Source organism: Spinacia oleracea, chromosome 2 (assembly GCF_020520425.1).
Source record: "Spinacia oleracea cultivar Varoflay chromosome 2, BTI_SOV_V1, whole genome shotgun sequence".
Lineage (NCBI taxonomy): Eukaryota > Viridiplantae > Streptophyta > Magnoliopsida > Caryophyllales > Amaranthaceae > Spinacia > Spinacia oleracea.
The window spans coordinates 99,680,909-99,696,064 of NC_079488.1; the positions used below are offsets into that span (position 1 = coordinate 99,680,909).

General features: G+C 38.6%; 1 protein-coding gene across 3 annotated transcripts; it reads right to left on the reverse strand.

Moving 5' to 3' along the window:
• Nucleotides 1–7,333: 7,333 nt before the first annotated feature.
• Nucleotides 7,334–12,296, reverse strand: LOC110803920 (serine/threonine-protein kinase D6PKL1). 3 transcript variants are annotated; one of them, XM_056837462.1, is made up of 4 exons: nt 11,910–12,097; nt 11,558–11,629; nt 9,274–10,560; nt 7,334–8,567 (listed from the first exon to the last, which is right to left on the reverse strand). In XM_056837462.1, the coding sequence occupies exons 3-4, from the start codon at nt 10,509–10,511 to the stop codon at nt 7,625–7,627; spliced, it is 2,181 nt and encodes a 726-aa protein (XP_056693440.1). In that variant the 5' UTR covers nt 10,512–10,560; nt 11,558–11,629; nt 11,910–12,097; the 3' UTR covers nt 7,334–7,624. The 3 variants fall into 3 exon arrangements, with proteins under 3 accessions (XP_056693440.1, XP_021865155.1, XP_021865156.1); XM_022009463.2 differs by lacking the exon at nt 11,558–11,629 and having other exon boundaries at nt 11,910–12,296; XM_022009464.2 differs by having other exon boundaries at nt 11,558–12,097.
• Nucleotides 12,297–15,156: the final 2,860 nt, after the last annotated feature.

A 15,156-nucleotide genomic window follows, 5' to 3' on the forward strand; every position in this document is an offset into this window, starting at 1 on the left:
AAGGAATCAGGTTTTGTCTCAAATTTGGACACTTAAAAAACCAGCATAAACCTCTCAAATCTGGAATTCTGTAAGAGAGTAATTGTTAGGTACAATCTTTCACCTTTCCATTATTAGTGCCTTTGTAATACTGTATGTTTTACCTTATTCTTGTTCACAGTTTGGTTTAGTGGTCATTTTTGACAGCATTTATCTTATAATAAGGCTAAGGCATGCTTGTTTCTACTTGCAAACAAAATAACATCAAGGTGTTATACAGTTATATGAAGATAAACATGACCCCATTACATTCCTTTGTTGTTTTTACATATTGTAGGAAAAGAAATTGTGTTAATTATGGGCATGGGCTGGACCCATAAGAAAGAGAGAGAATCCACTTTACAACACCGTTGGATGTTCGGCCTTAAAACAATTTGGAATGACCATGCATTGTTAGGTGTTAATTAGTACCTTGTACGAGTTAGAACATATATTCTAAACATTAATAAACTACTAATTGACATTTACTATTAACAAGTTGATATTATGGAAAATTGAAATCTCTTTGGTGGTCCATTCTAAAATATGAAACGCCATGTTCGGGGTGAAGGGGGTGATGATTTGCTCAAGGTTGTCAAATCGGGTCATCTATTAGGTTATAAATGGTATGGGTCTCCAAGAAATCGGATAATGTCGGGTAAATGTTTCTACTCGTGTCAATACGGATCTATTCCGAGAATATTGTTTCGAATTTGAATCAAGTAATTTTTGTTTAGGTCAATCTCGGGTTAGGTTAAAATGGTAATAATTTCGTTTGGGTTGGGTGTATGTCGGATTCAATTACAATTTTGACCAGTCCACTGCGGATAGGGGCCATGTCTGGATGGGATAAATTTCGAGTTCGGTTCAAGTTTGGATCTGTGATACTCGGGTTCGGGTTAACTCCGAATTGGACGTACCTCAGATTATGGTCAATTGTGGATTGGATTTGCGGTTCGAGTTTAGATCGGATTAGACTTGTATTCTTGTGTTTTATGCATGGATCATGTGAAGCTCAAGTTCATGGTCAAATTCTGAAAAATAATGTTCAATCTCGTCCTTTCTCATTAATTCACATCGTATATATATTACAGAGGGAAGGCTAATGGAAGGCTAATTTGGTAACCTAACATATCTAGGATATTACAATATATATTAACATATAAACTCCGTACGCCGTATGTCTATCGTAACATCCCCCCTCAAGGTGGAGCATGAAGATCTCGAATGCCCATCTTGTTCAGAAACCACTCAAATTGTGCCTTCCCCAACGCTTTAGTGAAAATATCTGCTAACTGAACCTTCGTTGACACATACGAAGGGCAGATAATCCCTTCCTTGATTGCATCCCTAATAAAATGACAATCCGACTCAATATGCTTCGTCCGCTCATGGAACACTGGATTCTGTGCAATATGTAACGCAGACTGACTATCACAGAACATACTCATACCTTGTTTGTGTGAGACTCCCAAATCCAGTAGTAGTTGCTTCAACCACTTTAATTCACAAGTCAATGCAGCCATGGAACGATATTCTGCCTCTGCAGACGAGCGAGAAACTGTATGTTGTTTCTTGGTCTTCCAAGACACCGGAGACATACCGAGTAGGACAAACCAACCAGTTAACGACCTACGAGTCAACGGACAACTTGCCCAGTCCGAGTCACACCATCCCTCCAACTGCAAGGCACTATCAGAACGAAGTAAAATACCTTGGCCCGGACACTTTTTCAAGTACCGTACCACTCTTAGAGCCGCTTCCCAATGCTCCTCTTTCGGTGCCTGCATGAACTGTGACAAAATATGTACGGAATATGCCAAATCTGGCCGAGTAACAGCCAAATAAATCAAACGCCCAATCAAGCGCCTATATTTCTCACCATCTGCTAAGTCTGCTCCGTCTGCCAGCCCTAGTTTATGATTTTGCTCCATCGGGAAATCAGCAGGCTTTGCACCCAACAAACCAGTCTCTGAAATAATGTCCAGAGCATATTTTCTCTGGCAAATGTAAAATCCATGACTACTACGAGCCACCTCCAAGCCTAGAAAATATTTTAAAGCACCAAGATCTTTCATTTTAAAGCATTCACTTAAGTATGCTTTAAAACTTTCAAGTGCAAATTTATTATTCCCTGCGATAATCATATCATCAACATAAATAAGCACACTCAACTGCAACTTACCCCTGGAAAGAGTAAACAATGAATAATCGGACAATGATTGTTGAAATCCATAGTGCTTCAGTGCCGTAGACAACTTCTCAAACCAACACCGAGGAGCCTGTTTCAAACCATACAATGATTTTCGCATCCTGCACACTTTCTCAGAATTATTCTTCTGAAATCCAGGGGGGATCTTCATATAAATCTCTTCCTCTAAGTCTCCATGCAAAAATGCGTTATGTACATCCATCTGATGCACCTCCCAATCTTTAACAGCTGCAACTGCTAAGAAAGTCCGAACTGTCGCCATTTTTGCCACTGGTGCAAATGTCTCATTATAATCCAACCCTTCCTCTTGATGATTACCCAGACAAACTAACCTGGCCTTTAAACGAAGCAGATTACCGTCCTCATCTCTTTTCTCAGTATAAACCCATTTACTACCAAGCGCCTTCTTTCCTGCAGGCAAATTCTCTAATGTCCAAGTACCTTGTTCTTCAAGTGCCTCAATCTCAGCTGCCATTGCTTTCCTCCAACCCTCATGTTGCATAGCCTGTTTGAATGTTTTAGGTGCCTTTTCTTCCTGTAATGCTGCAATAAAATTTCTGTGTTTTGACGAAAAAATTAACAAAATATGTGATAGGATAAGGAGTACCTGAGGAGGATGTTGTTGTAGCTGAGCCTTCAGGAGGACTATATTTTTTTCTTATTGTGTGCGTTACGAAGTTTGTTAACTTTGAAGACGGAAACTTTGTACGCTTCCCCCTCCCCAACTCCGTACTCTCCTCCGTCATCTTCGTACCTCCCGTACCATCACTCGACTCCACATTCTTGGACCCAACCACTTCTGTCCGCACAACACTCGGAACATACTGCGGTAACTGCTCCATAACTGCAGTAGCAGCAGGCTGCCCAAGTGCAGAATCAACTACGACAGCAGGAAGAGAGGAAGCAGACACATGAGCCTCGCCCATCGCATCATGCAGCGCCCCATGCGCCTCTCCCTGCGCCTCTCCCTGCGCATCATGCAGCGCCTCATTCCCAGCGCCCTGCGCCTCACCCTGCACTCCCTCACTCTGCCCTACTATTGTTGCTGCGTGGTCCTGCTGCTGCTGCATTGTGCTCCCTGCAGGAACAGCAGCCCCAACCCCCAAACCCCAATGATCATAGCTACTCTCATCATCCCATACACCCTCAAGCACGCCACTAGTATACTCCACATCAACCAAACCATGTGAAGCAACCGCATAAGGAAAAACGTGCTCATGAAATTTCACATCACGGGAGACAAAAAACTCACGGGACTCCAAATCAAATAATGTCCACCCTTTTTGGCCGAACGGATAACCAAGAAAGATACATTTTCTACTCCGGGACTCAAATTTGTCGCCTTTACTCCTTTGATTATAAGCATAACACAAACATCCAAAAACACGAATGGGCACATAAGAAGGCGGTTTCCCAAACAACATTTCATAGGGCGTCTTATTATTGAGAATCGGAGTGGGTGTACGATTTATCAAATAGCAAGCCGCCATCACACACTCCCCCCAAAATCTTTTAGGCAAGTTTCCTTGAAAACGCAATGCGCGGGCAATGTTTAAAATATGTTGGTGTTTACGCTCGACTCTCCCATTCTGTTGAGGGGTTCCAACACACGACGACTCAAATAACATGCCATGTTTAAAAAAATAGCCTTGCAAACAATTGAATTCAGTCCCATTATCACTTCGCACAATCTTGATGACGTGATTAAATTGGCGTTTGATCATAGCAACAAAATTAAGAAACATGAACTCAACTTCTGTTTTATTTCTAATTAAATAAATCCAAACACCCCTAGAAAAATCATCAACAATAGTCAAAAAATACTTTGCTCCACAAGACGATGGTGTCTTATAAGGTCCCCATAAATCAACATGAATTAATTCAAACATTCTGCTAGCACAACTATCACTCATTGGAAAACTATCCCTACACTGCTTTGCACGCGGACATACATCGCAAACTTTATTATTCTTCCTACTAGTATTACTCACAGGAGGGAGTAAATGCAATATTTTCTCCGACGGATGTCCCATTCGTTGATGCCACAAATCAACCACACATTCGACAGCAAACACCCGTACTCGCGGAACGCCCCGGAAAAAATATAGTCCGTCCTGTCGGTCACCCACGCCAATCACCATCCTCGTCGTGCGGTCCTGAATAACACATATTTTGTTAGTAAACTGAGCAGAACAATTTAATTCGTCACTTAATTGGGTCACGGAAATTAAATTACAGGTCAATTTAGGCACAAATAAAACATTATCTAGAATTAAACCACCCTCCAATATTACGGAACCATATTGATTTGAATTTGCCGGCTGACCATCCGGTAACACAACTTGACAATTTCCTGATGTTTTGATATTTTTCAAAATCGAAATATCACCCGTCACATGGTTAGAAGCTCCGGTATCAATAATCCATCTCATATCTATATTACCTTGTAACTTAGGTGTGGGTTTAGACAATATATCAACAATCTGCTGTACTTGTTCGCTTGACACACCCACCAGGCCATGTGCTGCTACTGTGGCAGCCCCCTCACTTCCTGCGCCTACTCCAGAAACACTGCTACTGCCCACAGCAGTGCTACTCACAGCGTTTGCACGGGCTACTGTCCCCGTAGAAGCTGATGCCGATCGTCCCCCCCTACCTCCCCGTACAGGAGCACGACCACCTCTGCCAGGACCCCTTCCCCCGCGCCTCTTCTCATCCCACCAGTCCGGAAATCCTATCAACTGGTAGCAACTTGCCTCCTCATGCCCCTCACGATTACAGTGGTGACAAAATTTCTCACTCGTATCCCCGTACCTCGATCGTACCTTGGACTCAACCTTGAAAGCCATCACACTTTCCTTCACTTTACCTCCTTTGGCACGCATGTTCTCGGTGTTGATGACCGTTTTATACGCCTCATCCAACGAAGGCAATGGAGTTTGAGCCAATAACTGCGCCCGAATGGCCTCATAGTGGTCCTCAAGGCCAATCAGGAATAAGTGTAGATGGTCCTCGGCACGAATATCTCCCACCTGTTTGGCAATGTTACATGAACAACCCGAACACGTGCACCGCGGCACTCTAGCATACTGGACGTACTCCTTCCACAGTTTGGACAGACGCCCATAGTAGTCAGTGACACTCTCAGTCACAGTCTGTGTACATCCACTCAAGGCCATCTTAATGTGGCAGACCCTAGCACCTGTAACCACCGAGAAACGTGTCCTCAGGTGATTCCACAACTCCTGCGCGACATCGAAATCTTCAAGGGTGGACCGTAACTGCTCGTCAATGGTGTTGGTTATCCACGACACAACCATTGAATTTACCGCGATCCAGTGCTTCATCTTTGTCACATCCTTCGTCGGTTCTTGAATGGAACCATCAATAAAACCATACTTGAATTTCGAAATCATCGAACGTCGGATGGCCTTAGCCCATTCGTCATAATTCACTGCCCCTCTCAATTTGATAGGCGTAATAACGATCCCAGGGCCATCTCCTGACCCTAGATGGTAATCAAGGTCGATCACCATCTTCGTGTTATTCCCCCCATCATCGTCCATTGAGTGATGAACAACTCACGCACTCCAAAAGTGGCGGAAAAAAAAATTAGGGTTTTTCAACCTAGGCTCGTGATACCATGACAAATAATGTTCAATCTCGTCCTTTCTCATTAATTCACATCGTATATATATTACAGAGGGAAGGCTAATGGAAGGCTAATTTGGTAACCTAACATATCTAGGATATTACAATATATATTAACATATAAACTCCGTACGCCGTATGTCTATCGTAACAAATTCATATCACTTTATTATTTTAAAAGTTCATGCAAAAGAATTTTTTTTTTTAGACTTCTATTACTTTGTCTCCAAATTTTTTTGACTTGTTTGTTTCTTGATTATCGGATACCAATCATATAAGGATCTGGACTAGTTTACTAGCTTGTGAAAGTGTATAGTTTGATCCAAGATATCACACCTCATTTCCACACGAAGGTTTTACTAAAATATCACATTTGCGTTACTAAAATCATTGTTAGGTTTTGTATTATATGTACAATGTACTCCGTATAACACTATTAAAGTACAAAATTTTACTGTTGAATTTGTCGTTATTTTTCCATTTGTATATCATTATTTTCTCAGTCACAAATAACAAAATCCAAATAAAATTTATTTTACTAAAAATATTCGTTTTTCAAATTATGTTTACGAGTAATTAATAATACTCCCAAAAAAAATTGTAATTTTCATGATGGTATTTGTTTTTTTATCTAATTATTAGACTAATTGATATTACACTTAGGTAATGGGGTAGAAACCCAATTAAGATCCAAATTTTACCAAATTACAAGCATTTTACGTTTGTGGGAAGAAGCCAACGACTATGTATTGTGATAACTTAAGCTGCTATTTGTTGTCGCTACAAGGTGAGCCCGCATATAAGCGTATTAGCAGTATTTATTTACCACAACTATGTCGAAGTAGTCGCTTCTCGTGTCTAATCTTTGATGAGATAAGAAGCGTTGTCGAATAATTTTTCGGACAAAATATGTCGTGCTAAATTAGTACTCCCTCTGTCCAGGAATACTCGACCTGGTTTGACCGGCACAGAGTTTAAGGGACTTGAATTGACTTATTTAATTTAATAGGTAGTAGTTGATAGTGGGGTATTATTTTAATGTAGTTAGTGGGAGGTGGGTTAAGAGGTGGGGTTGGGGGAGAGTAGGGGTTGAATTTTTAATTATTTTTTGTATGGAGTAGGGGGTAGGTGGGTTAATAGGAGTGGAGTGAGAAATAATATAATATTGTTAGAATATTTTCATTTTTAGAAACAGGTCAAGTATTAAGGGACGGCCCGATAAGGAAAACAGGTCAAGTATTCCGGGACGGAGGGAGTAAAAGGCAATATATTTGGGGTGGTTCCAAATATCCAAAGTCTCTTCATAAGATAGCATATGATTTTCCATTTCCATCCTTCTTACTTCTTAGGACAACCTTTTAACGTCAAATTCCACCAAAGTTTTTTAGTCAATCATTTGATCTCAGGTTCATGTTATGTTATATTCTAATTCTAATTCCAACCGAAAGCATGTGCAGCAACATAACGAAGCATGATAGAAATGAACTGATGACAGTCTGTAGTCGTCTACTCGGTATACATTGGTATTATAATTATCTACCATGTAGATGATGTAGAAGTATGATCTAACTGAAAAATAAATACTAAGGATTTCCAGATGAAATGGCATTGGAATGTTCCTAACTAGTTTTCTTGCTCAAAATGCACTGCCAAAACATGTGCATGCAGATTTTTCACAGGGCAATACAACCATCTACCAAAATACAGCCTCAGTTTGTCCTGTAAACATTACCCGTACACTAGCTAAAAGAATTCAAAATCCAAATATTTACCGCCGCCTGGCTTTGTCTCAGTGTTGGCCATTCTTTTACTGACACTACCCATACCCGTACCCGTACCCGTACCCATACCCATCATACCCATACCAACACCACCAACACCACCACCACCACCACCAACAGCTGTGTTATCTACCGCCCCAAACTTACCTGGCAACTCCATTTCCATTGGTCTCGGTATCTCTGGAGGTGTGCTGCAACGTATCAGAGCCCAGTTAACCCCTTCAAAGAATGGGTGCTGCTTGAGTTCAGTGGCACCCCTCTTCACTCCTAGCCTGTTTTGTGGTTCTTTCACAAGCAATCCTCTTATCAAATCCCGACTTGCATAGCTTGTTGCTGGAGAATCTGGGAACTTCAGTTGCTGCCCCACAACGTTGAAGAGAGTGGCACGATTTCCCGACCCTTTAAAGGGGGTCTTACCGTAGAGTAGTTCATGCAAGAATATCCCAAAAGTCCACCAGTCAACAGCACTTCCGTGACCTTCTCCCTTGATAATTTCTGGTGCTAAGTATTCATGGGTCCCCACAAAGGACATGGATCGTGCTTGGGTTGGCTCGGCAAGAAGCTCAGGAAGAGTTCTGGATACAAATCCAGGCTCATTTTTAAGTTGTCTGGTTTTTTTCTTGTTCTTCTTAGGAAAAATTCCAGGAAGGAAACATGCAGGTTGGATGCAAACTACTGAAGGCTCAATACAAGCTGGCTGTACACAGAATGCATTTTGAGGGCCAGAATCAGATGAAGTTTTTATTAGGGTTGGAGATACGGTACAACGCAAGGAAAGGTCAAAATCGGAAAGCATTATATGCCCATCATCACGAACTAAGACATTTTCTGGTTTTAAGTCTCTGTAGATAACTCCAAGCATGTGAAGGTACTCAAGAGCCAACAACACTTCAGCAGCGTAAAACCTATTTGAAAGGAGGGAAAAAGGGAACAGAGTGAGAAACAAATACAAGAACCATTCTGCTCAGTGCTCACAATATCACTAGTCATTTTCACGAACAAGATAAAACAAGTTATATCAGATTCATGGATATTTGGTACCGATCAAGTCCCTTCAACCAACTTTATAACAATCAATAACAATACAAGGGAAAGCAGAAAATATGCTACAATGTGAGCAAAGAGAAGAGTAACTTAACATACTGACCCATTGTAGTTCACAGGCAACATCCTAAAAACTCATCAGCTATAACAATAATCTTTCAATAAAGAAGACCGTAGATGATGGACTCTAATTACTACTAAGTATGTTGCTATAAACTAGGTAATAACCTCCACATGCATTGCTTTTAGTCTTTTTACGACAAGGAATTGTACAAGATTAGCTCATACAGTCACTGGACCTCAATTTCAAAGCCACCACATCCCAAGCACTGCTATTGAGCCAATGAAAAGTCTTAACTGCTAAATCATACTGAAGTGAGCTCAAAACACGAGCACCACCAGGCAATGTTATTTGTATAAAAGAAGAAACGCATCTGAATTTATACACGAAATCCTACCAGCAGCATATGATTATCATACGGAGCAAAAATGATAGCACGATATCATTCTGGTAGCAAAAATAAAATTTAACACAACAGACAAATGCACATAAGTTGTGAACCGTACCTTGCTGCATACTCAGAAAAATGTTTTCCTGGCTGGCGTTGTCTTAAAGTGTGAAGGTCACCTCCTGGACAATACTCCATGACCAAACAGGAAAACCTATCAGTCTCAAAATGTGTATACAAAGTCGGCAAAAATGGATGATCAAGCAGTTGCAGAATCTCTCTTTCCGTTTGAGCTCTAGTTAATTTCTTCCTAGCAGCAAGTGATGCCTTGTCCATTACCTTCATAGCAAAATAACAGCGGGTCCCACTCAGCTCAGACAGATACACACTTCCAATGTCACCACAACCAAGTCGCTTGAGTAGCCTAAAGTGGCTCATACCCAACATTCCATCCCGAGCTCTGATGGCTAGTATAGCCTTCCATCTAGGATCATTCCCTTTATGTGGCTTATTAGCACTTCCAGTAAGGTTGCTCCAATTACTATCATCACTAAGGCCACTACTATCACTTGCTCGGCTCATGCTAGTTTTTGCACTTTCAAGTGAGTCTCCACCTCGAATACTGTATTTTGCACTCTCACAATTCCTTTCAAAGCTTAGCATTCCATCGCTGGTAATTCCATCACTCCTATACGTGCTTGCACAACTATTAGCAATGCTCATAGATCTGGCTACACTAGTACTGTCAATACTACTAAACGGACTTGGCGGCAATGAAGCATCCCAAACACATTCCTTTTCATCTGTATCTGGAGGGAGAGAGGCCTCGGTATTCTGTGATGCACGAGGGACCAAAAATGGAGAAGATATTGCGTTCTGCTCATTTGGTTCTTCCACCAAGCTTTCAGCAGGAGAGAGGACAACTGAGCTTGGTTTCCTCGGAGGGACCTGGATCAAAAGATCATCAATAAAAGGACCCTTTGCCGACATACTCTTCACCAAGGATCCTGCATCTGACTTGTTGTGACTGATAGGCACATATACTGGTCTCATTAAATCGGTGTCAACGGGTTCAGGAGGATGACTAGCCCCTGAAAAAGAAGTTGAGCCAACACCATCATCAACAGAATCAGCACTATGATTCGATGTGATAACATCCAACATCAGATCGTCCTGTTCTTGCAGAGATATATTTCCTTTCCATGGCCTTGTGGGCACGGGAAAATCCAAGTCCTGAGCATCTCGTCCCTTGGATCGACTCAACTGTTCTCTAGCAGAAATCACCTTATTCCCTACTATTAGACTGGCAGAAGACAAGTAAACTGGGAGTGACTTCATTTCTGGGATCTTCTCCATATCGGATGAGCAAATACCATCACAAACAACTCCAACCGCAAAACCAGCTCTGCATATGGCAACAAATTTTGCTTTAAATACATCAAACTAAAGAAAGATTTACTGCACATTTCTTACTTCAAAGGTAATCACGTTTTAAATTCCTTTTTGAGAAGGATATTGGCTAATTATGGCACATATCCGTGACTAGTTATTCCACCCTCATTGTGCCGTTAAAAACAACCAGATTCTGTACAAAATCACACTGAGAAACTAGCAATGTAACTTGCGATGCGAAAAGCTATATGAAAATCCAAACACAAAAATGGGAAGATATTTTTTGATAACACACCTAAACTTCTAGATTTACTTACTTCAGTTAGTTATGTCAATCCATGTACTTAATACAAAACCCACACATCCAACTCTAATAAGTGAAATAGAACTTTGAATTCCAACGCGCAATCGAAGAACACTGATTAAAGCAACGTAGGAGGAGGCAATCAAATACTTAACTTGAGCAACAATCATGACATAATAATATACTATGAATATCACCCTGCAGAAAGAACAATATAAGCAAAAAAAAGCAAAACCCGGGATTCCTTAAAGAAGAAAAAAGTGACAGATTCTCTGATTATATTAGGTCACAATTCAATTACCCACGAAAACAGCAGGAAAAAAGAAAAATATACCAAAATGCTGACACAAATTTGAAACCCCAGAAAATCCCATCAAACAAAAACACAAAATTAGCAGAAATTAAGCAAAATTATCAAGCTTAATTAGTGTTTAGAGAAGTGGGCATAGGCATACACTAAAAACCCAAATTGGTGACACAATATCAAAACCAGAAACAAAAACCCACAAAATTAGCAGAAATTAAACAAAATTATGAAGCTTAGTTAGTGTTTAGTGAAGTGGGTATACATTAAAATCCCAAAATGCTGACAAAATATTAAAACCAGAAACAAAAACCTAGAAAATATCATCAAACAAAATTACAAAATTAGCAGAAACCAAACAAAATTATCAAGTCTAATCAGTAATAAGTGAAGTTAGCATACATCAAAACCCTTGAAATTGCTGCTCTGCGCACGAAATGTGGATCTACAGACTACAGCAACCCAGTTGATAGCCTGGATTTTTTTTAGAGAAATACAGACAAACCCACTCAGTAGGAGTTGGAATTGAAGTTGGGGAGGGAATAGAGGCCTGTTTGGGTCTAAAGAAAGAAAGAAAGGGAAAACACAAGAATGTGAATGTAAACAAAGAAAAAGGAAAAGCTGAAGTTGTTGTGTTGGGTACTGCTACTATAAACTCTCACACAAACAGTACCTAAAACACAAACAAGCTCCTTTTGCTTTTCTCTTTTTTCTTTAAAATAAGTAATAAGCAATAAATAAATAAAATCTTTACCTTTGATTATGGTTTGATTTGATTTTCACTTTGTTTATTTATTCATGGGAGCTACAAAAGAAGGAAGAAGGTGGTCATGTGTTCATTCTCAGTCTCAGAGCAGAAGAATGGAGGAGAAACAAAGTAAAAGATTAAAAAAAAGAAAAGAATGAAGGTGGGGTTGGATCAGTGATTGAGATTCCAGTATGAGAAAGAGGAAGAATTCCGTCCATTGTGGGGTAGATGGACCCCATTAATGTCCCTTCTTTGTGCTACACATCTTTTCATGGAGACAATTACACCTTGGAGGAACGGATTAATAATCAGACCCAGACTATTTGGCTAACTTGTTACCGGAAGTCTCGTAAGTCGTAACTCGTAAGTGTAGATTATTAATTAGTTCACTCTATTATAAGGTCGTATTACTTAAATCAGCAGAATAAATAAGTTTAAACCACATTAGAAAACTTCTTAGCTATTACGGTTATTGTTGTTCTTGTTGGTTTATATTCAAGTTAAGTATTGTCATAATCGAACTTATATTTGTAATAATTTAATTCTACATTTTCATTTTACTTGCGTCATTTTAACTTTCGCAATAAAAGTTGATCAAATGATGCAAGTAGAATGATACTAGGAAGTATCTACTTTCTTTGAATTTCATTTGTCTACAATAGCAATACAATCATATAATTTCGAATAAGAATGCTACGGCATTATATTAAAAATTTCAACCCATTAATATTTTTTATTTAAGTTCTTAGTTTTATATAATCTGATCATATCATATCATATCAGATAAGATCATATTTCGTAATTTCGTATAAAGAAATAAGTTTAGATCAACTAGATTAAATCAAATCAGGAGAATTAAGATAAATGGGTCGATAAATATTGGATTTTTGGAAAGTGATGTTACCAAAGGGCAAAGGCTAATAATGGAGGAAGGTGTTTTGGATTTGAGTTTGGATTGAGACCATTGTATGGATTTGTTTGTTGAGAAAATTGACTGCTACATTATTTTTATTTTAGGGAAAATTTGACTGCTTGATTGAGTGAGTGAATTCAATCGGCGTGCCAATTTTTGCAAGTCTTGATTTTTTGTATTGGCTTTATGTTTTTGCAAAATTACAAAATAAAAGTTACAATGACAACAAGATTTCATTTTCATGTGAGGAATATTGCATTATTACATAATAGTATAAAACAACAAAAGCATAATAAACCACGACCCCATAAATCATACAGTAAATTTTTATTTTGTTTGGAAGATAAGATGAAGTGTTTATAGGGACGGAATTACGCACGGGTCAACCCGGTCTGAGTTAGCGGGCTAGAAACTTTGAGAGTAGGGAGATGATCATACCCGTAAATAAATGATGTTATGTCTTAAAGAACTTTGTATATTTCTTCTGTTCCGTAAATATTGCACCATTTGGTTTTTACACTATTCACACTACAACTTTTGTCATTTTTTGTGATTCATATGTAAGAAAGTTGTAGTCATGCAAATTAATGTTAGATTCATATCAACATATGTTTTCTAAATATCAACTTTTTATAACTTTTACTTACACACGATTTGAGATATTAAAAGTCAAAGTAATGTGTTAGAGGAGTAAAAATCAACTATGGTGCGATATTTATGGAACGGGAGAAGTATAATTTTTTTCCCTTTTTTTTATTGGAAGAGCCGAAGGCTTAAGTATTATTAATTGCAAGCTAGACAATCATCTAAGGTAACTTTGTATATAAATTATATACTACTGTTATGACAAAAGCAAGAAAGATTATAAATAACGTAAATAAAGAATACATAGATTTAACGTGGTTCACTAACAATGTGTTAGTTACGTCCACGGGCAGAGGAGATAAAAGTTTATTTACATATTCTATCAAGTACAAATTACATAATACAATTGACCTAGAGAGTTTATATAGTACTCTCTAGACATATGCGGGAAAGCCCAGAAAATAAGTCCAAAACATATAACCCTGATCCAGAATAACAGATACCGTAAAGTATCCCCGTGTTAAAGCGTTGCAATAAATGGTTTGATCAATTCAAGGCATATTCTAACAACTACGTATATGGAGTATCACTTTCTAAGTTCAGAACATTTGCATACTCTGGATGACATAGCGTTATTATATGATGAAGAATTTAGTAAAAAAATAAAAATGAAAGAGTAAAGAGAAGTTTCATATTTGCACAAAGCAACGATGAGGAAGGTCATATTACTAAAACAAGCTTAAATGTGATCAGGAGTAGGCGTGTGGCATGGAATGTTGAAATAGGTTTTAACTCTCCATAACATTTATCATGTACATTTATTATGCACCTAAATCTAATCTATTATGCACCCGGGTACACCTGACTCTAATTATATCCCCTTAAATCTAGGGTAGTAGCATGCAAATGAACAACTTGTGAACTTTGTTATTTAAAAGGGTGCAACTTATATATTGCGAGGGGTGTGTGTATAAGAAACTTTATCAACGGTCAAGGAAGAACCGAAGAAGCTATGAGCCTATGATGGTCATTTGTCAAGTAACAATAATGGCAAAAAAAAAATGAAATTTGCAATAGTTTTTGTAAACTTGTAATAGTAGTGTATGGTACTATGGAGTACAATAGTCTCTGTTTAATGAAGCTGAGTATTCATAAGCAAAGCGATATGGTCGGCTGCAGTTAGGGATTGTCATATGATATGTCAATGTCCTTACATTTTTTATAATGCCATTTTTACTCTTAATTTCAAGGCTATAATAATTATCTACTGTATTGACTATATTAATACTAAAATGTTTATCGTTCCTGTTAAGATGTTTGAATATTTTGTACCATTAGTGTCTGGAACGAAGTACTAACTTACTATGTACGGAGATTATTTTTCTAACTAGTTATATGAACCCTTGATCATGTTTGTCAGTTTGTGTTGTTCCGCTCTTGGAATACTCTATGAGTTGTTCATAGATCTCTTACGCATCCTAAGATGGTAACATTTTATACGAAGTAGTAAAATAAAAAAAATTCTCAAACCCCCCTACTTTCCCAACTGTTGATTTAAGAAATGAACCATCCACTTTTTTTTAGGAATAAATCTCAAAATTCCCCATATTTTCCCTATTAATCATTTGCAATTGCTTATCTAAGAAATGGACCATCCATTTCTTTTGGAAAATGGATGATGTGTTGTGCTATGATTTTTGTGTTTGGTGTTGGGTCATTGCTCGTTGGTGAGCTTCTTGCACAACACTTATTTTG

Excerpts from the sequence above, each read along its gene's own strand:
- LOC110803920 (XM_022009463.2), bottom strand. The coding sequence starts at position 10,511 with ATGGAGAAGATCCCAGAAATGAAGTCACTCCCAGTTTACTTGTCTTCT. Across the intron at positions 8,568-9,273 it reads TTTTCTGAGTATGCAGCAAG|GTTTTACGCTGCTGAAGTGT; the intron begins GTACGGTTCACA and ends CCTTTCAAATAG.